The sequence below is a fragment of the Anolis carolinensis genome, unplaced genomic scaffold, assembly GCF_035594765.1.
Source record: "Anolis carolinensis isolate JA03-04 unplaced genomic scaffold, rAnoCar3.1.pri scaffold_7, whole genome shotgun sequence".
NCBI lineage: Eukaryota > Metazoa > Chordata > Lepidosauria > Squamata > Dactyloidae > Anolis > Anolis carolinensis.
This window is the reverse complement of record NW_026943818.1, coordinates 3040593-3068586: the sequence shown is the minus strand read 5'-3', so window position 1 is coordinate 3068586 and position 27994 is coordinate 3040593. Positions and strand designations below refer to the sequence as shown.

At 36.4% G+C, this 27994-nt stretch overlaps 1 protein-coding gene across 6 annotated transcripts in view; it reads right to left on the bottom strand.

The window, feature by feature from the left end:
- Positions 1 to 27994, bottom strand: part of exd3 (exonuclease 3'-5' domain containing 3) — a 95375-nt gene that overhangs the window by 51899 nt on the left and 15482 nt on the right. For 5 of the 6 annotated variants that reach the window (XM_062959116.1, XM_062959121.1, XM_062959118.1 and 2 more), the window contains exons 5-12: positions 26127 to 26294; positions 20340 to 20393; positions 16116 to 16255; positions 15777 to 15868; positions 13705 to 13778; positions 13568 to 13606; positions 3738 to 3904; positions 20 to 164 (exon numbers count right to left, since the gene is read on the bottom strand). In XM_062959116.1, coding sequence (XP_062815186.1) covers positions 20 to 164; positions 3738 to 3904; positions 13568 to 13606; positions 13705 to 13778; positions 15777 to 15868; positions 16116 to 16255; positions 20340 to 20393; positions 26127 to 26294 — 879 coding nt within the window. The remainder of the gene's footprint in view (positions 1 to 19; positions 165 to 3737; positions 3905 to 13567; positions 13607 to 13704; positions 13779 to 15776; positions 15869 to 16115; positions 16256 to 20339; positions 20394 to 26126; positions 26295 to 27994) is intronic. The other variant, XM_062959120.1, reaches the window with a different exon arrangement.

The window sequence follows — 27994 nt, the reverse complement described above, 5'->3', positions numbered from 1 at the left end:
CCATCTCGGCGGGACCTACCTTTAGGAGGCACTCCTTGTGTTCCTGCAGCGCTTCCCAGGTCGACAAAAACAGGATCTGCTCCCTGGGAAGAGGGAGGCCGTAGCACTGAGCCTTCCTCCTGCCTTCGCCAGGACTCCTTGCCGGCTCCGGAGCGTCCTCTCTGCTTGGGAAGAGAAGGAGGCAGGAAGGGGATGATGGGATTGGAAGTGGACGGGCACCAGATCCTTCCTTCCTTCCCCCGGTTTATTCTTTGGGACCACGTGACCAGTTTGATGGTGTCCTGGGGCAAACACGTGTCGTCCAGCGGGCCTGTGTGCTCACCAGACGGTCAATATTTGTGCAAGTGCCAGGGGCAATATTTGGGAAAGGTGTGCGAAAGCCTCCTTTGGATCCACGCATCCAGAAAGATCCGGGAGGGAAGAGGGCAGAAGGGAGGCGGAGGAAGGCGCTGCGGAGCCCATCGGGATGCAGTGTTTCATCAAATGGCAAAACCAGCAGTGAAAGGAATTTAGGAGTCTTCGCAGACCGCAAACGGAACATGACCCAAAAGGGTGATGCGGCAGCTTAAAAGGCTAATGCGATTCTAAGCTGCATAGTATAAAGTACTGTATATACTCGAGTATAAACCCAGTTTTTCAGCCCTTTTTTAGGACTGAAAAAGAATAATAATAATAATAATAATAATAATAATAATAATAATAATCTTTATTTATACCCCGCCACCATCTCCCCAACAGGGACTCGGGGCGGCTTACATGGGGCCATGCCCAGAACAATACAATATCACACAATATAAATAAAACAACAAATCATAACACATTAAAGAATACAATAAAAGATAATATACACTACATTAAGCAAAATCAAAAGAACAATAAAACCAAGAACCTCCTCAGCTTATACTTTTTCTCTCAAAATGGCTTTAGATATGTATCTATGGGGAAAAGTATGTTTTAGAATAGAAGAAATAGGGCAACAACAACAACAAAAACAACAAAAATAATAATACCGTATATACTCGAGTATGAGTTTTTCAGCACTTTTTTAGGACTGAAAAAAAAAACCTCCTCGGCTTATACTCGGGTGAGGGTCCTGGTGGGCTTATATTCAGGTTGGCTTATACTCAAGTATATATGGTATATTTATTATTTTTCTCTATTATTATTGGTATGGTTACATTTATTATTTTACTCTATTAATTATTATTATTATTACATTTATTATTTTTCTCTATTATTGTTGCTACTATTACATTTATTTTACTCTATTTTTATTATTATTAATACATTTATTATATCACTCTGATCTTGTTAATATATTGCATTTATTATTTTACTCTATTTATTATTACATGTATTATTTTACTCTATTCTTATTATTATTAAAAGGATACATAAGCACATTTACATTGAAGAAGATGAGAATAATGATTTGATCAGAGTTGGACAGTCTTATCTTAAATTTGAGCTTTATGTAAATATTCAAAAGCATTTATTTATTTATTTATCACAATATTTATATCCCGCCCTTCTCACCCAACAGGGGACTCAGGGCGGCTTACAAAAAACACATATATAAAAATTATACAGTGTAATATAAATCAGTTAAAAAAATATTATTAACTTACATCGGTATTCATAAAACACATTATAAATATATAAGGCGTGTTCAGTTCGAAAAACTGGGTCTGTCGATTGAGTTCCAGAGTACATGATAATAATTAATGCTGCAATTAACCTACTGATGCCTCCATTAATGTATTTATTTATTTATTTATTTCCATCATTTATATGCCGCCCTTCTCACCCGAAGGGACTCAGGGCGGCTCACAATACAGTAGAAAAATAAAACATAGCAATATAAAACAATCAATTTAAAACAATCCCATAAATACATTTAAAACAGTATAATAAAATACTTAATCCATTCGTCCACATAAACCTTGCACGTAAACCTTAGTCCGGACCGAGTTAAAGCCATTATAATTCATTCATTAAACGCTTGTTCGCAAAGCCAGGTCTTTACCTTTAATGTAATTTTATTGGTATTTGTTTTTATTTCTGAAATGTACCACTCTTGGCTTATACTGGAGTCAATGTTTTCCCAGTTTTTATGTGGTAAAATTAGGTGCCTCGGCTTATATTCATTTATTATTTTACTGGATTTATTGTTATTATTATTATTATTACATTTATTATTTTCACTCTATTATTATTAAAAGGATACATAAGCACATTGACATTGAAGAAGGTGAAAATCATGATTTAATCGGAGTTGAACAGTCATATCTTAAATTACAGTTTGATGTAAAGTTTCAAAAACATTTAAACTACTGAGGCCGCAATTAATGCAATTTTATTGGTATCTCGGCTTATACTGGAGTCAATGTTTTCCCAGTTTTTATGTGGTAAAATTAGGTGCCTCGGCTTATATTCATTTATTATTTTACTGGATTTATTGTTATTATTATTATTATTACATTTATTATTTTCACTCTATTATTATTAAAAGGATACATAAGCACATTGACATTGAAGAAGGTGAAAATCATGATTTAATCGGAGTTGAACAGTCATATCTTAAATTACAGTTTGATGTAAAGTTTCAAAAACATTTAAACTACTGAGGCCGCAATTAATGCAATTTTATTGGTATCTCGGCTTATACTGGAGTCAATGTTTTCCCAGTTTTTATGTGGTAAAATTAGGTGCCTCGGCTTATATTCATTTATTATTTTACTGGATTTATTGTTATTATTATTATTATTACATTTATTATTTTCACTCTATTATTATTAAAAGGATACATAAGCACATTGACATTGAAGAAGGTGAAAATCATGATTTAATCGGAGTTGAACAGTCATATCTTAAATTACAGTTTGATGTAAAGTTTCAAAAACATTTAAACTACTGAGGCCGCAATTAATGCAATTTTATTGGTATCTCGGCTTATACTGGAGTCAATGTTTTCCCAGTTTTTATGTGGTAAAATTAGGTGCCTCGGCTTATATTCATTTATTATTTTACTGGATTTATTGTTATTATTATTATTATTACATTTATTATTTTCACTCTATTATTATTAAAAGGATACATAAGCACATTGACATTGAAGAAGGTGAAAATCATGATTTAATCGGAGTTGAACAGTCATATCTTAAATTACAGTTTGATGTAAAGTTTCAAAAACATTTAAACTACTGAGGCCGCAATTAATGCAATTTTATTGGTATCTCGGCTTATACTGGAGTCAATGTTTTCCCAGTTTTTATGTGGTAAAATTAGGTGCCTCGGCTTATATTCATTTATTATTTTACTGGATTTATTGTTATTATTATTATTATTACATTTATTATTTTCACTCTATTATTATTAAAAGGATACATAAGCACATTGACATTGAAGAAGGTGAAAATCATGATTTAATCGGAGTTGAACAGTCATATCTTAAATTACAGTTTGATGTAAAGTTTCAAAAACATTTAAACTACTGAGGCCGCAATTAATGCAATTTTATTGGTATCTCGGCTTATACTGGAGTCAATGTTTTCCCAGTTTTTTTGTGGTAAAATTAGGTGCTTATATTCGGGTCGGCTTATACTCGAGTATATACGGTACTTAAAACACCTTAAAATAAACACAACCATAGGTCTAGGTCTAAGCTGGCTGGTTCTCTCTCCCAACTCCGTGATTGAATGATCCAAGGGAAGGGATCCCGGCAAGGCCGTCCCTACCTCTCCTGCTGCCGGAGCCTCTCCATCTCCTCCGGGACGCTGCGAGGGAGGCTCTCCTTGGGGAGGCCGTAGTGCAGGCCCCACCGGGCGGCCGCCTGGAGCCCTCCGTGGTGGACCAGGAGATGGACCAGCTGCTCCTGCAGCCACCGGTTCCCCTGCACAGTGACCTGCAAAGCAAAAGGGAAGCGGGTCACTCTCGGGACAACTCAGCGAGGAAGACTCCCTTATAACTAAAGCCTCCCCATCGTTGGCTCCCAGGCTGACTCCTGCTTATAGGGCCACCCATCCCTCCAATGGGTACAGATGTTAGTGTTGTTGCTGCTGCTAAATTATTATTATTATTATTATTATTATTATTATATTATGACACAGCAAACAAGATAGACATGCTGGATTTCGTATCACAAAACCACAAGTCGAACACTTCCCAAGTGTCTAGGACTGTGTGATGTATTATTATTATTATTATTATTATTATTATTATTATTATTATTATATTATGACACAGCAAACAAGATAGACATGCTGGATTTCGTATCACAAAATCACAAGTCGAACACTTCCCAAGTGTCTAGGACTGTGTGATGTATTATTATTATTATTATTATTATTATTATTATTATTATTATTATTATTTTATTATGACACAGCAAACAAGATAGACATGCTGGATTTCGTATCACAAAACCACAAGTCGAACACTTCCCAAGTGTCTAGGACTGTGTGATGTATTATTATTATTATTATTATTATTATTATTATTATTATTATATTAAGACACAGCAAACAAGATAGACATGCTGGATTTCGTATCACAAAATCACAAGTCGAACACTTCCCAAGTGTCTAGGACTGTGTGATGTATTATTATTATTATTATTATTATTATTATTATTATTATTTTATGACACAGCAAACAAGATAGACATGCTGGATTCCGTATCACAAAATCACAAGTCGAACACTTCCCAAGTGTCTAGGACTGTGTGATGTATTATTATTATTATTATTATTATTATTATTATTATTATTATTATATTAAGACACAGCAAACAAGATAGACATGCTGGATTTCGTATCACAAAATCACAAGTCGAACACTTCCCAAGTGTCTAGGACTGTGTGATGTATTATTATTATTATTATTATTATTATTATTATTATTATTATTATTTTATTATGACACAGCAAACAAGATAGACATGCTGGATTTCGTATCACAAAATCACAAGTCGAACACTTCCCAAGTGTCTAGGACTGTGTGATGTATTATTATTATTATTATTATTATTATTATTATTTTATTATGACACAGCAAACAAGATAGACATGCTGGATTTCGTATCACAAAATCACAAGTCGAACACTTCCCAAGTGTCTAGGACTGTGTGATGTATTATTATTATTATTATTATTATTATTATTATTATTATTATTATTATTATTTTATTATGACACAGCAAACAAGATAGACATGCTGGATTTCGTATCACAAAATCACAAGTCGAACACTTCCCAAGTGTCTAGGACTGTGTGATGTATTATTATTATTATTATTATTATTTTATTATGACACAGCAAACAAGATAGACATGCTGGATTTCGTATCACAAAACCACAAGTCGAACACTTCCCAAGTGTCTAGGACTGTGTGATGTATTATTATTATTATTATTATTATTATTATTATTATTTTATTATGACACAGCAAACAAGATAGACATGCTGGATTTCGTATCACAAAATCACAAGTCGAACACTTCCCAAGTGTCTAGGACTGTGTGATGTATTATTATTATTATTATTATTATTATTATTATTATTATTATTATTATTATTATATTAAGACACAGCAAACAAGATAGACATGCTGGATTTCGTATCACAAAATCACAAGTCGAACACTTCCCAAGTGTCTAGGACTGTGTGATGTATTATTATTATTATTATTATTATTATTATTATTATTATTATTATTATATTAAGACACAGCAAACAAGATAGACATGCTGGATTTCGTATCACAAAACCACAAGTCGAACACTTCCCAAGTGTCTAGGACTGTGTGATGTATTATTATTATTATTATTATTATTATTATTATTATTATTATTATTATTATTTTATTATGACACAGCAAACAAGATAGACATGCTGGATTTCGTATCACAAAATCACAAGTCGAACACTTCCCAAGTGTCTAGGACTGTGTGATGTATTATTATTATTATTATTATTATTATTATTATTATTAATTATTTTATTATGACACAGCAAACAAGATAGACATGCTGGATTTCGTATCACAAAATCACAAGTCGAACAATTCCCAAGTGTCTAGGACTGTGTGATATATTTTAGGATGATGCGTGCAGATCCAACATTCGCTTATCCAATGTTCTGGATTATCCAACGCATTTTTGTAGTCAATGTTTTCAATACATCGTGATATTTTGGTGCTAAATTCATAAATAGAGTGATTACTACGTAGCATTACTGCATATTGAACTACTTTTTTTGTCAAATTTATTGTATAACATGTTTTGGTGCTTAATTTGTAAAATCATAACCTAATTTGATGTTTAATAGGCTTCTCCTTAATCTCTCCTTATTATCCAACATATTTGCTTATCCAACGTTCTGCCGGCCCGTTTATGTTGGATAAGTGAGACTCTACTGTATTATTATTATTATTATTATTATTATTATTATTATTATTATTATTATTATATTAAGACACAGCAAACAAGATAGACATGCTGGATTTCGTATCACAAAACCACAAGTCGAACACTTCCCAAGTGTCTAGGACTGTGTGATGTATTATTATTATTATTATTATTATTATTTTATTATGACACAGCAAACAAGATAGACATGCTGGATTTCGTATCACAAAACCACAAGTCGAACACTTCCCAAGTGTCTAGGACTGTGTGATGTATTATTATTATTATTATTATTATTATTATTATTATTATTATTATTATATTAAGACACAGCAAACAAGATAGATATGCTGGATTTCGTATCACAAAATCACAAGTCGAACACTTCCCAAGTGTCTAGGACTGTGTGATGTATTATTATTATTATTATCATTATTATTATTATTATTATTATTATTATTTTATTATGACACAGCAAACAAGATAGACATGCTGGATTTCGTATCACAAAATCACAAGTCGAACCCTTCCCAAGTGTCTAGGACTGTGTGATGTATTATTATTATTATTATTATTATTATTATTATTATTATTATTATATTAAGACACAGCAAACAAGATAGACATGCTGGATTTCGTATCACAAAACCACAAGTCGAACACTTCCCAAGTGTCTAGGACTGTGTGATGTATTATTATTATTATTATTATTATTATTATTATTATTATTATTATTATTATATTAAGACACAGCAAACAAGATAGACATGCTGGATTTCGTATCACAAAATCACAAGTCGAACCCTTCCCAAGTGTCTAGGACTGTGTGATGTATTATTATTATTATTATTATTATTATTATTATTATTATTATTATTATTATTTTATTATGACACAGCAAACAAGATAGACATGCTGGATTTCGTATCACAAAACCACAAGTCGAACCCTTCCCAAGTGTCTAGGACTGTGTGATGTATTATTATTATTATTATTATTATTATTATTATTATTTTATTATGACACAGCAAACAAGATAGACATGCTGGATTTCGTATCACAAAATCACAAGTCGAACACTTCCCAAGTGTCTAGGACTGTGTGATGTATTATTATTATTATTATTATTATTATTATTATTATTATTATTATTATTATTATATTAAGACACAGCAAACAAGATAGACATGCTGGATTTCGTATCACAAAATCACAAGTCGAACCCTTCCCAAGTGTCTAGGACTGTGTGATGTATTATTATTATTATTATTATTATTATTATTATTATTATTATTATTATTATTATATTAAGACACAGCAAACAAGATAGACATGCTGGATTTCGTATCACAAAACCACAAGTCGAACACTTCCCAAGTGTCTAGGACTGTGTGATGTATTATTATTATTATTATTATTATTATTATTATTATTATTATTATTATTATTTTATTATGACACAGCAAACAAGATAGACATGCTGGATTTCGTATCACAAAACCACAAGTCGAACACTTCCCAAGTGTCTAGGACTGTGTGATGTATTATTATTATTATTATTATTATTATTATTATTATTATATTAAGACACAGCAAACAAGATAGACATGCTGGATTTCGTATCACAAAATCACAAGTCGAACACTTCCCAAGTGTCTAGGACTGTGTGATGTATTATTATTATTATTATTATTATTATTATTATTATTATTATTATTATTATTATTATATTAAGACACAGCAAACAAGATAGACATGCTGGATTTCGTATCACAAAATCACAAGTCGAACACTTCCCAAGTGTCTAGGACTGTGTGATGTATTTTCGGATGATGCGCGCAGATCCCGTTCGGGTGGCCTTTTGCAGTTGGCAGATCGTAATTTTGTCAATGTCTATTGTTTCCAAATGCCGGCTGAGATCTTTTGGCACGGCACCCAATTATTATTATTATTTTATTGTATGACATAGCAAACAAGATAGATATGCTGGATTTTGTTTCATAAAATCACAAGTCGAACACTTCCCAAGTGTCTAAGATTGGGTGGTGTATTTTTGGACGATGCACACAGATCCCATTCGGGTGGCCTTTTGCAGTTAGCAGATTGTAATTTTGTCAATGTCTGTTGTTTCCAAATGCCGGCTGAGATCTTTTGGCACGGCACCCAATGTGCCCATCACCACCGGGACCACCTGCACTGGTTTCTGCCAGAGTCTTTGAAGTTCAATCTTGAGGTCCTGATAGCGGATGAGTTTTTCCTGTTGTTTTTCATCAATGCGACTGTCACCTGGGATGGCGACATCAATGATCCAAACATTTTTCTTTTCCACAACTGTGATGTCTGGTGTGTTGTTGTTATTATTATTATTATTATTATTATTATTATTATTATTATTATTATTATGAAGTGGAACAGGACAACTCCTGCTTATAGGGCCACTCATCTCTCTAATGGGTACAGATATTATTGTTGTTGTTGTTATGTGGAACAGGCCAAATCCTGGTTATAAGGCCACTCATCCCATCAATAGGTGGTATTATTATTATTATTATTATTATTATTATTATTATTATTGACACAAAGCCATAGTATGACACAGCAAACAAGATGTATATGCTGGATTTTGTTTCATAAAATCACAAGTCGAACACTTCCCAAGTGTCTAGGACTGTGTGATGTATTTTCGGACGATGCACGCAGATCCCAGTAAGGTGGCCTTTTGCAGTTGGCAGATCGTAATTTTGTCAATGTCTATTGTTTCCAAATGCCGGCTGAGATCTTTTGGCATGGCACCCAGTGTGCCCATCACCACCGGAACCACCAGCCAGTTTTGTAAGCCACCCTGAGTCCCTTCGGGTGAGAAGGGCGGGATAGAAATGATGGAAATAAATAAATAAATAAATACTATTATTATTATGAAGTGGAACATGCCAAATCCTTGTTATAGGGCCACTCATCTCTCATATGGGCCTGGGCTGTGGCGCAGGCTGGAGAGCAAGCCAGCTGCAACCAACTGCAATGAATCACTCTGACCAGGAGGTCATGAGTTCGAGGCCCGCTCGGAGACTATGTTAGTCTTGTCTTTGTTCTATGTTAAAAGGCATTGAATGTTTGCCTTATATGTGTAATGTGATCCACCCTGAGTCCCCTTCGGGGTGAGAAGGGCGGAATATAAATGCTGTAAATAAATAAATAAATAAATAAATAAAGATATTATTATTGTTATTTTTGTTATGTGGAACAGGCCAAATCCTGCTCATCCCTTCAATAGGTGTTGTTGTTGTTGTTGTTGTTGTTGTTGTTGTTGTCATCCCCTTTGACCTCTTGATTGAGATTGAAAGTCCTGCCCCACAATTAGAGGAATGCCTGCTGGCTGCCATCCCTTTGCCCCCCATTCTGCCCTATATGTTGACCCCCTGGCATTCCTGGGAAGGGGCTCCTTGGGGGTCCACGGGGCCCCAAAGCTGGCAAGGATGGAACTGGGGCCCGGAGTCATTGCTCCGGCCTCTTCTTTCCTGAGCAGCGCAGCCCAGTGTGAAAGAGCAAGGAGAACAAGGGGCCGGTCGGGCGGGATTCCTCCGCTGCGGGAAAAGCGAAAGCCGGCATGCCTCGCCCGCCCGGGGCTCCCTTGGCTGTGAAAACACCTGCACAGGCCTTGCACAACCCTCCCCAGAAGGAGGAGGATTGGGGAGGGTCCCACTCCAAAGTATCCCATGAGAAAGTGATTGAACATGAGCCAACAGTGTGATGCAGCAGCTCAAAAAGCCAATGCGATTCTAGACTGTACTTGCTTCCTGGGAGTACAGTAGAGCCACCTTCCCTCTCTGGGAAGCAGAGGCTGGATGGCCATCTGTCGGGAAGGACTGGATCCCTTCCAACTCAAGGATCCTACATCTATTACCGTATATACTCGAGTATAAGCCGACCAGAATATAAGCCGAGGCACCTAATTTGACTACAAAAAATTTGGGCAAACATTGACTCCAGTAAATTTCAGAAATAAAAATAGATACCAATAAAATTACATTAATTGAGGCATCAGTAGGTTAAATTTTTTTGAATATTTACATAAAGCTCAAATTTAAGATAAGGTTGTCCAACTCTGATCCAATCATTATTCTCATCTTCTTCAATGTAAATGTGATTATGTATCCTTTTAATAATAATAATAGAGTAAAATAATACATGTAATAATACTAATATTAAATACAGGAAAATAATACAAGTAATAATAAATAGAGTAAAATAATAAATGCAAGAATAATACAGTAGAGTCTCACTTATCCAACATAAACGGGCCAGCAGGATGTTGGATAAAAAATATGTTTACTTAGAATATAATCCAGTTCTAAGCAGATAATATACGATTCTCAATATACAGTAGAGTCTCACTTATCCAGCATAAACAGGCCGGCAGGATAAGTGAATATCTTGGATAATAAGGAGGGAATCAAGGAAAAGCCTATAAACATCAAATTAGCTTATGATTTTACAAATTAAACACCAAAACATCATGTTACACAACAAATTTGACAGAAAAAGTAGTTCAATACGCAGTCATGTTATGTTGCAATTACTGTATTTACGAATTTAGCACAAAAATATCACGATGTATTGAAAACACTGACTAAAAAAATGTGTTGGATAATCCAGAATGTTGGATAAGCGAGTGTTGGATAAGTGGGACTCTACTGTAATAATAGAGTAAAATAATAAATGCAATAATAATAATAAGATCAGAGTAAAATAACAAATGTCATAATAATAATAATAGAGTAAAATAAATGTAATAGTAGCAACAATAGTAGCAACAATAATAGAGTACAATAATAATTGTAATAATACCAATAATAATATAGAAAAATAATAAATGTACCATATATTCTTGAGTATAAGGTGACCCTAATATAAGTCAACCAGGACCCTCACCCGAGTATAAGCCGAGGGGGGCTTTTTCAGTCTTAAAAAAAGGGCTGAAAAACTAGGCTTATACTCGAGTATATACGGTATATACATATCGAGATGGATATGATAGATATAGGTTTGGGGCCTTGGGGAGAATGTGACCCCCGCCTGGCCCCTCCCAAGAGGAGTGCCTCTCACCTGCGCAGGTGCCGAAAGCATCTCAGGAATGAGGCCCAACCGCCACCGAGGCAGCATTCCTCTGCTGCACAAGGCTGCGTCCGCACACGCACGGGCTCCTTCGGGGGGCAAATATGGCGGCGGCAGCAGCAGCAAGGACATATGTATGTGTATATATGTGTGTGTACATGCGTATGTTGCAATGTACTGTATTATTTTTATATATGTGCTTTTATTGTAAGCCGCCCTGAATCCCCTCTTGGGTGAGAAGGGCGGGATACAAATGCTGCAATAAATAATAAATAAATATATGCACATGTGTGTATATAATATCAAAGGATCAAAGAATTGGAAGTACCCACCAAGGCTTATTCAATGCATGCCAAGCAGGAAGGCACAATTCAAGCCCTACCAACAGATGGCCATCCAGCCATAGATTATACATTCCCCCCCCCCCCCCACACACACACACACATATACACACTATACACACACACACATATACATACAGGGTGTTTGAAAAAGATCTCCCTAGTTTTAAGTATAAACACATTAAAACTAGGGAGTTCTTTTTCAAACACGCTGTACATGCATGCACACACACATATACACCATATATATATACACACACACATATATACACATAACATGCATACACACACATATACACCATATATATATATATATATATATATGCATGCACACGCAAACACATATATACACACCATACACATATATACACATACATGCATGCACACACATGCACCATTGTGCTGTCATGTCTGGGCATGGCCCCATGTAAGCCGCCCCGAGTCCCTCCGGGGAGATGGGGCGGGATATAAGAATAAAATTATTATTATTATTATTATTATTATCTATATATATAAAAGGGTAATGAAATTTCGGCCTAGGACAAAACAACAAAACTACACATCCCAGAAACACTAAACTTGGCAGCATAACCCCTCATCCATGCCTCTACATTCATACAACAAAAAGCTCCAGCTACTCCAGAAAACGGCCAGGCTTTGAGACTGCAAGGCTATTCACTGCTATTTCACCTGGCCAACAAAGGATTCCCATAAGTCACAGCAATGCGTGGCCGGGCAAAGCTAGTATATATATATATATATGCATGCACACGCAAACACATATATACACACCATACACATATACACCATATATATATATATATATATATATATATATATATATATATATATATAAAAACATACACACTCACACGCAAACACATATATGCACATCATATATATATATATATATATATATACATACATACATACACATACACACATATACATATACATGCATGCACACACACACAGATATATATAAACACACCATATATATAAACATCCACACACACTCTCACACATATATATACTCACCATATATATACATGCACACACACACACACACCGCTATATTATGATATAAATATAATAACATTGTAGACCTGGGAGTTCTAAAGACCATCCAGTCACACCCCATTCAGGCACTATGCAAGCCCTCCTGACAGATGGACATCCAACCATAGATAATGATTGAGAGGGAGATATGATAGATAGATCATATGGTCCTAGAGGCAGAGGAGACCCCAAGGGGTGACCCCATCCAGCCTGCAGGAAGGCACCATCCAAGCCCTCCCAACAGATGGCCATCCAGCTACTACTGAAACATCTCCAGAAATCAAGGGAGATATATATACGAATGCAGGCAAGTTCTGTTCCGGCTGTTGTGGGTGAAACCCAAGCGGGGAAACTCCCACCCTGGCTCATTCCTGAGGCAGAGCTTCCTTTGCAAGTGGTGGCCGTGTTCCTGTTCCAGGCCGGCAACCGTCCCACGCTCTGGGTTCCCAGGCCGAGCGAGACGGAGAGAGGAAATCCTCCCCGGAGCAAGGACAGGGCTTCCCAGGGATGGAGCAAAGGAACCTTAGAGTCGGAAGGGACCTCTAAAGGCCATCCAGCCCAACCCTATTAAGCCATGACGGCGTGATTTGGAAACGGAACAGGCTTTTCCTTATGGGCCCCAGAAAACGCGACGTATTCCAAAACTCACCTGGACGTGGTCAGTCCAGTTCTCTTCCGTCATGGTTTTCTGGGAAAGGAAATGCAACGGAAGGGGGTTAAAGCCTCCTTCTGGGCATCGAAATGAAACAGACAGAGAGTGACAGACAGACAGATGTTCCTACTCACCTCCCTAAACCTCTTGTAGATCAGGTACTTGAGGGTGCTCAGGTGTCGCTGGTTGACCACGTTCGGGCAAAGAGCTGGAAGAGGGGTTTGGATATCAGGACATTAATAAATATTTATTATTATTATTATTATTATTATTATTATTATTATTATTATTATTATTATTATTATTATTTAATATAATAATAATTATTATTACATTATTGTTTATTTGTTTATTTATTTACTACATTTATATCCCGCTCTTCTCACCCCGAAGGGGACCCAGAGTGGCTTACAAATCAAATGAACATACAATATACCGTATATACTTGAGTATAAGCCAATCCGAATATAAGCCGAGGCACCTAATTTTACCACAAAAAACTGGGAAAACATTGACTCCAGTATAAGCCAAGATTCCAATAAAATTACATTCATTGAGGGATCAGTAGTTTAAATGTTTTTGAAACTTTACATCAAACTGTAATTTAAGATATGACTGTTCAACTCTGATTAAATGATTATTTTCATTTTCTTCAATGTAAATGTGCTTATGTATCCTTTTAATAATAATAGTGAAAATAATAAATGTAATAATAATAATAATAAATGCAGTAAAATAATAAATGTAATAATAGAGTAAAATAATAAATGTATTATTAATAATAAAAATAGAGTAAAATAAATGTAAATGGGCATTGAATGTTTGCCCTATATGTACATAATGTGATCCGCCCTGAGTTCTCTTCGGGGTGAGAAGGGCGAAATATAAATACTGTAAATAAATAAATAAATAAAAGTATTTATTATTATTATTATTAATAATAATAATAATAATAATAATAATAATAATAATAATAATAATGTGTATTTATACCCCACCTCCATCTCCCAGAAGGGGACTCGGGGCGGCTTACAGAGAATAAAAACAATAACAATATTCAATATACGATACATCAATAAACAAAAAACATACACAAATTATAAAATGTTAAACATTAGCCTATAGAAATAAAAAACACACTTAATAAAACATGGAATTAAAAACAGCGAGGTTATGATAATAGACTAAGTAAAGTGCACATTATAAAAGTTGTAAACTCAAGATAACAGAATAAAGTGCTGCAAATTCGTTGGAGATCAATTTGGGATGGGAGAGGCCCTGAGTTCAACAATAAAAGAGTAAAATAATAACAATAATAACAATAGTAACAACAATAATAGAGTAAAATAATAATAAATGTAATAATAATAATTAATAGAGTAAAATAATAAATGTAACAATAATAATAGATTAAAATAATAAATGTAACAATACCAGTAATAATAGAGAAAAATAATAAATATATCATATATACTTGAGTATAAGTCGACCTGAATATAAGTCCACTAGGACCCTCACCTGAGTATAAGCCGAGGTTTTTTTTCAGTCCTAAAAAAGGGCTGAAAAACTAGGCTTATACTCGAGTATATACAGTATTATTAGCATAGCACAATATGAGCATTAAATTACTATATTGTACTACAGTAGAGTCTCACTTATCCAACACTCGCTTATCCAACGTTCTGGATTATCCAACGCATTTTTGTAGTCAATGTTTTCAATACATCGTGATATTTTGGTGCTAAATTCGTAAATACAACTACATAGCATTACTGTGTATTGAACTACTTTTTCTGTCAAATTTGTTGTAAAACATGTTGTTTTGGTGCTTCATTTGTAAAATCATATCCTAATTTAATGTTTAATAGGCTTTTCCTTAATCTCTCCTTATTATCCAACATATTTGCTTATCCAACGTTCTGCCGGCCCGTTTACGTTGGATAAGTGAGACTCTACTGTACTATATATATATATATATATATATTTCCATAGTAACATTATTATTATTAGTATAATACCGTATTACATTATAATATTATCATCAATATTATATGTATATACAATATATTATATATTTATAAATTATTATAAATTATATATACATATATGTATATAAAATTAGCATAGCATGTTGCTATGGCACAGGAGACAAGATGGAACTACCTTATAAATAGACAAACAACAAAAAACAATGTCCTGGGCCTACCTGGGTCCAGCTGGAACTTGTCCAGGAATCGGAAGACTGTCCTGTTCAAGAGCCGGTGATTGACCTTCTCTGGCTTCAGGCAGGGAAACTTCCTGGAAGAACGGACAGCGGCCATGAAGGGAACCAGGGGCAGGTTTGGCCCTTCTGGGGTCTGGGGGCTTCATGGGACACCTTCAGGAGGGAGACGAGGGAGCTCAAGGGTCTGGAAGCCTCGGAGAAGCCCCCTGAGGAAGACGGGGGTCTTTAACTTGGGAAAGAGAAGGCTGAGAGAAGACAGGTTTCAATATTCAGAAGGGTGTGTATGTATGTGTGGATGGGTGGGGGGCTCTTACCACTCACCGGGCCACGTCTGTGATCTGGAAGTCGGGGGCGAACCAAGTGTCCAGGAGCAGGAGCAGCTGCTGCTGGAGGTCCGGGTGACTCTCCACAAAGGCCTCCACCAGGTCCATCCGCTCCTGGAACAGCAGCGGGACACACATCTGCGCCAAGAGATGCAATAATAATAATAATAATAATAATAATAATAATAATCCATAAAGAGGTTGGTAGCCCCAAGCTAAAGTTTTTATTATTATTATTATTATTATTAATAATAATAATAATAATAATAATAATAATAATAAATGGCAAATGAACCTGCAAACTACGGTTGCATTTAATAATAATAATAATAATAATAATAATAGCAATAATAATAATAATAATAATAAAACTTTATTTATACCCCGCCACCATCTCCCCAATGGGCACTCGGGGCGGCTTACATGGGGCCATGCCCAAGACAATACAATAAACCATAACATAATACAATTAAATAATACATTACATAAAATAAACAGTACAACATAAGATCAAAACAGCAATATAACAAGAGCGGGCCGCATGAACACTACATTTAAAAACTAGATTAAAAATTAAAACTCTGGGTGAGAAAGGGATCAGAATAAAACCTCGAGGGACGGGACATCAGATAGTGAACCAGTCTAGAGGATAAATATCGGAGGGAAGTAGCATAGAACATTTACTCTCCGAAAGCACACCGGAAGAGCCATGTTTATAATAATAATAATAATAATAATAATAATAATAATAATAATAATATGGAAAAGCTGTTGTAACCCCATAGAGAGGTTGGCAGCCCCAAGCTATAGTTTTATTATTATTATTAATAATAATAATAAATGGCAAATGAACCTGAAAACTATGGTTGTATTATTATTATTATTATTATTATTATTATTATTAAACTTTATTTGCACCCCGCTAGCATCTCCCGAAGGACTCGATGCAGCTTACAAAGGCCAAGGCCTCAACACACAATATAACAATACAAAACAAAAGGCAAATTAAAACAATTAAAACAGTATAAACAACAAGCAATAAACAATACGCTAAAACACAATAAAACTGGGCCGGGCCAGAGTAATGGGTACCAGATTAAAAGTGCTGATGTGACAGGTGATATATAAGGCGGTACAAAATAGAAAAGGAAGGAGGACAAAAGGAAGAAATAAGGCTTAATTTCTTTGCCGATGATGCAATGATTATTACAAGTCAACCGTTAATTATGGTAAAAGATATTATTAAAAAACTGGAAGAATTTAAAAATATATCAGGACTATTCGTTAATATTAAAAAGTCAGAGATACTATGTCTTAATACCCCACCAAGGGAACAACTGGAGATTAGGAAAATATCAGGGTTAAGATTAGGATTAAAGAAGCTGAAATACTTAGGAGTATGGATATATAAAAACCCAAAGAGTATAGTCAAGGGGAATTATAAACAAAAATGGAAGGTAATAGAGAAACAGTTTAAGAATTGGGAAGGAAAAACATTAACAAGAGTGGACAGAATAAGGGCACTAAAAATGTTTATAATACCAAAATTGACATATTTATTTCAAACATTACCGAACACAGTAGATAGGAAGACACTAAAGACATGGGACAGGAGAATAAGAAAATGGGCAGTCGGAGGAAAAAGGCCCAGAATAAGGGACAAATGGTTAAATGCAAAAGAGGAAGAGGGAGGCTGGGGGATTCCAAGTTTAGAAGTCTATCATGATGCGTTTCAAATCCAAAGATTATTGGAAATACAGTATACTAAAAAAAAATGGGCAAATATGGAGAAGATAATAAATAATACTAAAGAAAAAGAAATAATATTTAGGGAATGGAGTAGGAGAGAAGAAGCAGAATTTAAGGAACCTTTTAAAGGAACAATAAAAGTGTGGAAAAAAAGAAAGAAGAAGCTAAGTCCAGGCAATGAGAATAAGATGGCAACTATATGGCAAATTAATTACAATAACAACGAAATTATAGGCAGAACATTGAGATCAATTGAAAGTAGAGGGAAAAGGTTAGTGGAGGATTTGTACACAATAGATGGAGACCCTGTAGAACAAAAAGAAATTCAGAATTGGATAGGATCAGGGAATTGGATTCAAAGCTGGGCTATAAGACAGGAAATTTTTAGATTGAGAGAAAAAATTAGAGAACAGGACAGTCCATTTGAGAAGGTGATTAGGAAATGTTTGAGAGAGGAAAAGAAGGTGGCAGGAGATCTGTATGAACAAATTATAACGGTAAAAGAAGAAATAGTAGAGGAAATTTTCCAAACATGGAGAATGGACATGGAAATTGAGAGGGAAGATATACAAAGGGAAATAAGTAATATAGCAAAAGAAAAGTACAATGTATTAAGGGAAGCAAGAAGGAAAATGTTACAAAAATGGTACAGAACTCCTGCACAACTTTCACGGTTTTTACCAGGGATGAAAGATAGGTGTTGGCACGGTTGTGAACAAAGAGGGGTGTTCAATCATATGATATGGGAGTGCGATCGGGTGCAAGAATACTGGAGAATGATTGAAGGAGAAATCAATAGAATGCTAAATCTACAAATAGTAATAGTTAATAGAAATGTACTACATGCAAGGATAACAGAAGTGAAGAATATACAAAAAGAAAAAATGATTGACAAATTAATAGCATGTGCACAAATTGTTTTAGTGAGCGGTTGGAAAGATAAAACAAAATGGACTCTGACGAATTGGTATAAGTATATAATTGATATGTTAAATGTAGAAATCACAAATTGCAAATGGAATAATATAGATAAAAATTGAAAATATTGCAATAATCAAGGGGATGTGGGAACCAGTTAAGAACTATTTAGAGAATGTACTAAGATGTGGAGTGGAAAAATTAAGATTGAGATTGATATTTCAAATGTAACTTCTGTAGTTTGTTGTATAAAGTGTATGTACAAGGGGGGGAGGGTGGGAGGGTGGGAGTGGGATAAGATGACAAAACAACAATAAAAAAAATTAAAAAAAAAAACAGGTGATATATAAGGCTTCTAGGGCAAGTGCAGAGTGCGATATACGATCTTAGTTCTAATAAAGTGCTTATGGGACTTGGTATTGGAAATTTCCTATTAATCTGGGAAGGCACATTGGAACAGCCAGGTCTTCAAGTTCTTTCTGAAGACTGCCAATGTAGGGGCCTGTCTGAGATCCTTGGGGAGGGTGTTCCAGAGTCGGGGGGCCACCACGGAGAAGGCCCTGTCTCGTGTCCCCACCAACCGCGCTTGCGACGCAGGCGGGATCACGAGCAGGGCCTCTTCAGATGACCGAAGTGGACGCGTGGGTTCGTAGACGGAGATGCGGTCACAGAGGTAGGATGGTCCCAAACCGTTCAGGGCTTTGTAGGTAAGCACCTGCACCTTAAATTGGGCTCGGAAAGTAAATGTAATAATAATAGTAATAGCAATAATAATAATAATAATAATAATAATAATAATAATAATAATATGGCAAGGCTGTTGCAACTCCATAAAAAGGTTGGCAGCCCCCAAACTATGGTTGTATAAATAACAACAACAATAGATGGCAAGGCTGTTGTACCTCCAAACTATGATTGCGTGTAATAATAATAATAATAGTAATAACAACAATAATATGGCAAGGCCGTTGTACCTCCAAACCATCATAATAATAATAATAATAATAATAATAATAATAATAATAATAATAATAATAATAACAACAACAATAGTATGGCAAGGCTGTTGTAAACCCATGGAGAGGTTGGCAACTCCCAAACCATGGTTTTATTTTGTAATAATAATAACAATAATAGGTGGTAAGGCTGTTGAACCTCCAAACCATGGCTGAATGTAATAATAACAACAACAACAGCAACAGCAATAATTGTATGGCAAGGCTGTTGTAACCCCATAGAAAGGCTAGAAGCCCCCAAACCATGGCCATATATAATATGGACATAAATAATAATAATAGCAATAGCAATAATAATTGTATGGCAAGGCTGTTGTAACCCCATAGAGAGGCTAGAAGCCCCCAAACCATGCCCATATATAATATGGCCATAAATAATAATAATAATAATAATAATAATAATAATAATAATAATAATAATAATAATAAATAAAATAATATCATCCCCAGGTTTGTCTGAATGGGATTATTATTTTATGAATTAAAGCTGAGTGTGCATAAAACCGGAGAGCGGGAGTCTTGTGAGGCGGGGGGCTCACCTTCTCCAGCTCCAGGTCCGGCTGCAGCTCGAGTTTGATTCCTAACACGGCTGCCTAGAAGACCAAAGAGTTGGGGCAAGGATGAGAAAAAGAGCTTTTAATGGAAACCTCAGAAATGTTTGGCCAACTTTGTTTGAAGGTCACAAAGCAAAGGGGACAGGTAGCCACTTTTCAGAATGGGTTGGACTAGATGGCCCTTGGGGGTCCCTGGGGATGTTTACAGGCCACTAAATGCAGTCAGGATTTGTCACAGGCCCGGCATAGAACGTGTGCACATGCCTCCCCATACGATGCGGCTCATTTGTCTTCCCCGAATGATGGCTGTGACCTTTGCAGGAGCCTAAAAATACCAGGGGGAAAGGGGCAGGGGTCCGGGGAGGCAGGGGGCCAGGCCATTCCCATGCAACTATTTTGATCGGGGCTGGAAAAGGGGCAGAGAAAGCAAGGCGGCACCGCCGGCCCCCAAGCCGTTCCCTTGCGGTTATTTTTACACCCGCTTGGGAACGCTGGGAGCGGCAAATGGGAAGGCTGGGAAGAAAGGGGCCAGGCGGGAAAGGCCCCCCCCCGGGGACCGCTCCCGGATCAGGACCCCAGCCCCACTCCTCCCCGGGGCCGGATGGGGCCACCTTCCCATGCCCTGCCCTGCCTGCCCCACGGCTTCTAGACTCATGGGAACCGCAATCCAAAGAGGAGCCAACCTGGACCCTGTTTTGGCCCGGGAAGAAAGACAGAATCCTTGAGTTGGAAGGGACCCCCAAGGGCCATCCAGTCTGACCTCATCATGGGAAACACAACGAACGAACGAATGAATGAATGAATGAATGAAGCATCATCTATATATATAAAAGAGTGATGGAATCCTGGCGACCACCAAAACAACAAAACTAAACAACCCACAACCTCGAAAATTGACAACACAACCCATCATCCACGCCTCTAGGTTGATACAACAAAAAGAAAAGAAAAATAAAGTCCTAATTAGAGGGAGAGGAATAATTGTTTTTATCCAATTGCTGCCAGTTAGAAGGCTAAGCTCTGCCCACTTGGTCTCCTAGCAACCCACTCACCCAGGGGACAGTCAGAGTTAGGCCTCACTTAGGCCTCTTCCACACTGCCTATAAAATACAGATAATCAGATTTTAACTGGATTAGATGGCAGTGTAGACTTAAGGCCCTTCCACACAGCTATATAACCCATATAATCTTATATTATCTGGTTTAACTGGATTATCTGGACTCCACACCTTTACCCTTTACCTTAACTACCACCAATTCCTCAATACTTTATTTCCCATACCACCATACTTCGCCACAGCAACGCGTGGCCGGGCATGGCTAGTGAACTCATAAAAGTGGAAGAGACTTCCAGGATCCCTTTCTTCCAAGCAGGAAGACACAATCCGATCCCTCCCGACAGATGGCCATCCATAGATATGATATCATTGAGAGAGAAATTGGAAGTAGGCAGGTAGGTAAGTAAATGTATATACAGTAGAGTCTCACTTATCCAACGTTCGCTTATCCAACATTCTGGATTATCCAAGGCATTTTTGTAGCCAATGTTTTCAATATATCATGATATTTTGGTGCGAAATTCGTAAATACAGTAATTACTGCATAGCATTACTGCGTATTGAACTACTTTTTCTGCCAAATTTGTTGTATAACAAATTTTTATTGTTGTTTTTATTGTTTTTATTGTTATTTTAAAGCTAAGTGTATTGTTTTAATCTATTTCTGTAAACCGCTCCGAGCCAAACTGGGAGTAGCGGTATACAAGTCTAATAAATAAATAAATAACATGACGTTTTGGCACCTAATTTGTAAAATCATAACCTAATTTGATGTTTAATAGGCTTCACCTTAATCTCTCCTTATTATCCAACATATTTGCTTATCCAACGTTCTGCCAGCCCGTTTATGTTGGATAAGTGAGACTCTACTGGAATAGATACCTAGAGTTGGAAGAGACCCCAAGGACCCTCCAGTTCAACCCCTTTGTGCCAGGTAGGAAGACACAATCCAATCCCTCCCCACAGATGGCCATCCATAGATATCATATGACTGAGAGAGAAAAAGGAGATAGGCAGGTAGGTAAGTAAATGAATATAATAGAATAAATGAATAGGCAGGTAGGTAAGTAAATGAATAGAGTTGGAAGAGATCCCAAGGACCCTCCAGTTCAACCTCTTTGTGCCAGGCAGAAAGACACAAACTGATCCTTCCCGAAAGATGGCCATCCATAGATAAATGTTTGAGAGAGAAAGAGGAGGCAGGCAGGTAGGTAGATGCATATAAGAGATTCCTAGAATTGGACAAGACCCCAAAGGCCCTCCAGTGCAATCCCCTTTCTGCCAGGCAGGAAAGACACAAGTCCGATCCCTCCTGACAGATGGCCATCAATAATAATAATAATAATAATAATAATAATAATAATAATAATAATAACAACAACTACTTTATTTTTGTATGCCGCCTCCATCTTCCCAGCGGGGACTCGGAGCGGCTCACACGGGGAACAAGCCCAATACAGTGACATAATATCATAAAATACAAACCATTAAGACATCAAGCAACACAAATTAAAAACAAATAAACAGGTCATAATTTAAAATAGGCATAATTAAAATGTTAAACAATCATCCAAGGCATTAAAAAGTCCAATATAGGACAATATACAATAGAGTCTCACTTATCCAACATAAACAGGCCAGCAGAACGTTGGATAAGCAAATATGTTGGATAATAAGGAGGGATCAAGGAAAAGTCTATTATACATCAAATAAGGTTATGATTTTACAAATTAAGCACCAAAACATCATGTTATACAACAAATTTGACAGGAAAAGTAGTCGCATGCGCGATGATGCTATGTAGTAATTACTTTATTTGCAAATTTAGCACCAATATTGTGGTCGTGTAGCAGCCATCTGCATTTAGCTAAAATTTGACCTGCAACAAGGAGTTCCACAGATTCGTAGGAACCATGCTGAAGTCAATAAAAGAATGAAGTATCACGATGTATTGAAACACATTGACTACAAAAATGCATTGGATAATCCAGAATGTTGGATAAGCGAATGTTGGATAAGCGAGACTCTACTGTATCTATATATATAAAAGAGTGATGGCATCACGGCGACCGACAAAACAACAAAACTACAGGACCCCCAACCTCAAAATTTGACAACACAACCCCTCATCCACGCCTCTAGGTTGATACAACAAAAAGAAAAGAAAAATAAAGTCCTAATTAGAGGGAGAGGAATAATTGCTTTTATCCAATTGCTACCAGTTAGAAGGCTAAGCTCCTCCAACTTGGTCTCCTAGCAACCCAATAAAAAATAATTAAAAACACTAAAAAATAATTAAAAACACTAAAAGATTAATACAATAAAATACTATAATAACAGAAAATAACTAAAAATAATACAAGAAAATAATAAAATATAATAAATAAAAAGATAACTTACAATAAAATTAATTAAAAAATACAAATAACGTCAAATAAAAATTACACAATTTTTAACCAATACCACCACCACTTTGCCACAGCAACGCGTGGCCGGGCACAGCTAGTATGATATGAATAAGAGAGAAAGAGGAGGTAGGCAGGTAGGTAAATAAATGCATATAAGATATTCCTAGAGTTGGACAAAACCTGAAGGGCCCTCCATTGCAATCCCCTTCTGCCAGGCAGGAAGACACAATTCGATCCCTCCCAACAGATGGCCATCCATAAATCGGAATGTTTTCCATATCCAGGCCTTTGTCCTCCTTAAGAGACTTAAGTGCCTGAAAGGAGAGTCATCTTGGCCTCAAAGAAAACCTCCCATGAAGTCCCCCCGCCCCCCCAAAATGGCTCACCGCAAGCCAAGAGGCAACTTGGGGTCAAGCCAGGGCAGAGTCTTTGAGGCCCAGAAGATGCGACAAACCCTAAGAAAGTCCCTGAAAGCATATCGGGGAGGAGATACTAAACATTTGTCTTGTTTAGTATTTTTCGGGTTACCTTTCTAAGTGTTTTCCCTCTTTTAAGATGTAAATAAACGGACTCAATGGACAATGGAGGGCATTAAGTGAAAGACGGTGGCCCCGCCGAGAAAGAAGTCACCGGAGAAAGAAGTCACCGGAGCCCCGCTAATGGGAGCTGACAGTGGCCTTTTGGGGGCCCCCACCCCGAAGCCCCGCCAGACAAGAGCCCCCTTTGTCTGCCCCCTTTCAAAGGCCGAGCGAAACCCAAGGCGGGGATGAAATGCAACCCAACCCGGCCCCCTTCCTCCTCCTCCTCCTCCTCCGCCCCTCCAGGCCCATTCAGGCCCTTCAATCCCAGCATTGTCTAGGCATGAGAAGTAAACAAACGGAAGGGACAGCCATCTTGTTCCCCTCGGAAAGTGGTCCCACAGAGCCCCCCCCCCCCCCATCTCTGCAGATCATGGATTTATCTTTATCGATCTATAAAGCCATTTGTATCGCTAGCTGGATGGCCATCTGTTGGGACAGTTTGGATGGTGCCTGGCAGAAGAGAGTTGGACTGGATGGCCCACTGAGGTCTCTCCCAATTCTAGAATCCTATGAACTATCCATCCATCCATTCATTCATATCTTTAATTATTATTTATTCATTTATTTATTTATACCCCGCCATCTGGATGGCCATCTGTCAGGAGGGTTTGGAGAGTGCCTGGCAGAAGAGAGTTGGACTGGATGGCCCACTGAGGTCTCTCCCAATTCTAGAATCCTATGAACTATCCATCCATCCATTCATTCATATCTTTAATTATTATTTATTCATTTATTTATTTATACCCCGCCATCTGGATGGCCATCTGTCAGGAGGGTTTGGAGAGTGCCTGGCAGAAGAGAGTTGGACTGGATGGCCCACTGAGGTCTCTCCCAATTCTAGAATCCTATGAACTATCCATCCATCCATTCATTCATATCTATTATTATTTTTATTTATTTATTTATTTATTTATTTATTTATACCCCGCCATCTGGATGGCTATCTGTCAGGAGGGTTTGGAGAGTGCCTGGCAGAAAGTAGTTAGGTTGGGTGGCACCTTGGAGCCTCCGCCAACTTTATGATCTATATATCTATCTATCCATCCATTCATATCTTTGGCTGGATGGCCATCTGTCGGGAGGGATTTGCTTGTATCTTCCTTTGAGGCAGAAGGGCATTGGATTGGATGGCTCTTGGAAGACTCTTCCAATTCTAGAATTCTATTATCTATCTGTCTGTCTGTCTATCTATCCATCCATCCATATCTTTGGCTGGATGGCCATCTGTCAGGAGGGCTTTGGTTGTATCTTCCTTTGAGACAGAAGGGTATTGGATTGGATGGCTCTTGGAGGTCTCTTCCTACTCTAGGATTCTATTATCTATCTATCCATCAATCCATCCATCCATATCTTTGGCTGGATGGCCATCTGTCAGGAGGGTTTGGATGGTGTCTTCATCTAATATTTATATATATATAAATAATATATGATAATAAATAATATATAATATTATATATGATATATATAAATATATGTATTTATATATATCATATATATCTATCTGCCATATTTATGTCTGGAGTATAAGAGTATGATATATCTATCATAATATATATATGTGTGTATGTGTGTATATATATATATATATATATATATATATGTATGTATCATATCTATCCTATGACTCAGTCTCTCCATGACCAGATGGCAAGGCTGCCCCCAAGTGGCCAGAGGGGCAGATGACCTCCACCTGTCAAGGCATAGGGATGGATGGGGCGGACCCACCTCCTTGAACTTGCCCTTGTGGTAAAGATGGTTGACGTGGCCCAGCAAGAAGTCCCGGTCGGCAGCGTGGAGATGATAGATGCCGATCAAGGGGTCCAAAAGATTTGCATGGCACTCGGCCAGGAGCGGGAAGAGGCGGGCCTGCAGCTTCCTCAGCTTCAAGCCGGACTAAGGAAAATAATATTAATAACAATAATAAAACTCAAGTATAAGCCTAGTTTTTCAGCCCTTTTTTTAAGACTGAAAAAGCCCCCCTCGGAATTATACTCGGGTGAGGGTCCTGGTTGGCTTATATTTGGGTCAACTTATACTCGAGAATATATGGTACATTTATTATTTTTCTCTATTATTGGTATTATTACATTTATTATTTTTCTGTATTATTGTTGCTACTACTACATTTATTTTACTCTATTTTTATTATTATTAATACATTTATTATTTCCCTCTGATCTTATTATTATTACTGTATATACTCGGATATAAGCCTGGTTTTTCAGCCCTTTTTTAGGGCTGAAAAGCTCCCCTCAGCTTATACTCGAGTATACCTTATACTCAAGTATACCAGGCTTATACCCTGGCCGGCTTATATTCAGGTCGGCTTATATCTGAGTATAAAATTATTCAGAGTTGGACAGCCTTATCTTATTAAAGTCTTATTATTATTTTAAATTACAGTTTTATATAAATATTCAAAATCATTTAACCTAAATTTCTGGAAAATCAATAAAAACTATTCAATTCAAAACCATTTAACCTACTGATGCCTCAAATAATGCAATTTTATTAATATCTATTTTTATTTTTGAATTTGACCTGTAGCTGCTGCATTTCCCACCCTCGTCTTATACTCGAGTCAATAAGTTTTCCCAGTTTTTGTGGTAAAATTAGGTGCCTCAGCTTATATTCGGGTCGGCTTATACTCAAGTAGATACGGTATATTATTTTACTCTATTTATTATTACTTGTATTATTTTCCTGTATTATTTATTATTATTATTATTACATGTATTATTTTACTCTATTATTATTAAAAGGATACATCAGCACATTTACATTGAAGAAGATGAGAATAATGATTTGATCAGAGTTGGACTGTCTTATCTTAAATTTGAGCTTTATGTAAATATTCAAAAACATTGAACCTACTGATGCCTCAATTAATGTAATTTTATTGATAGAGTCTCACTTATCCAACATAAACAGGCTGGCAGAACGCTGGATAAGCGAATATGTTGGACAATAAGGACGGATTAAGGAAAAGCCTATTAAACATCAAATTAGGTTATGATTTTACAAATTAAGCACCAAAACATCATGTTATACAACAAATTTGACAGAAAAAGTAGTTCAATACGTAATAATGCTATGTAGTAATTACTGTATTTACGAATTTACCACCAAAATATGATGTATTGAAAACATCGACTACAAAAATGCGTTGGATAATCCAGAACATTGGATAAGTGAGTGTTGGATAAGTGAGACTCTACTGTACTTGTATTATTTTCCTGTATTATTATTATTATTATTATTATTATTATTATTACATGTATTATTTTTCTCTATTATTATTAAAAGGATACATCAGCACATTTACATTGAAGAAGATGAGAACAATGATTTGATCAGAGCTGGACAGTCTTATCTTAAATTTGAGCTTGATGTAAATATTCAAAAACATTGAACCTACTGATGCCTCAATTAATGTAATTTTATTGGTATCTATTTCTATTTCTGAAATTTACCACTCTCGGCTTATAATAGAGTCATTGTTTCCCCAGTTTTTTGTGGTAAAATTAGGTGCCTTGGCTTATATTCGGGTCGGCTTATACTTGAGTATATACGGTAATAATAATTTGTTGATA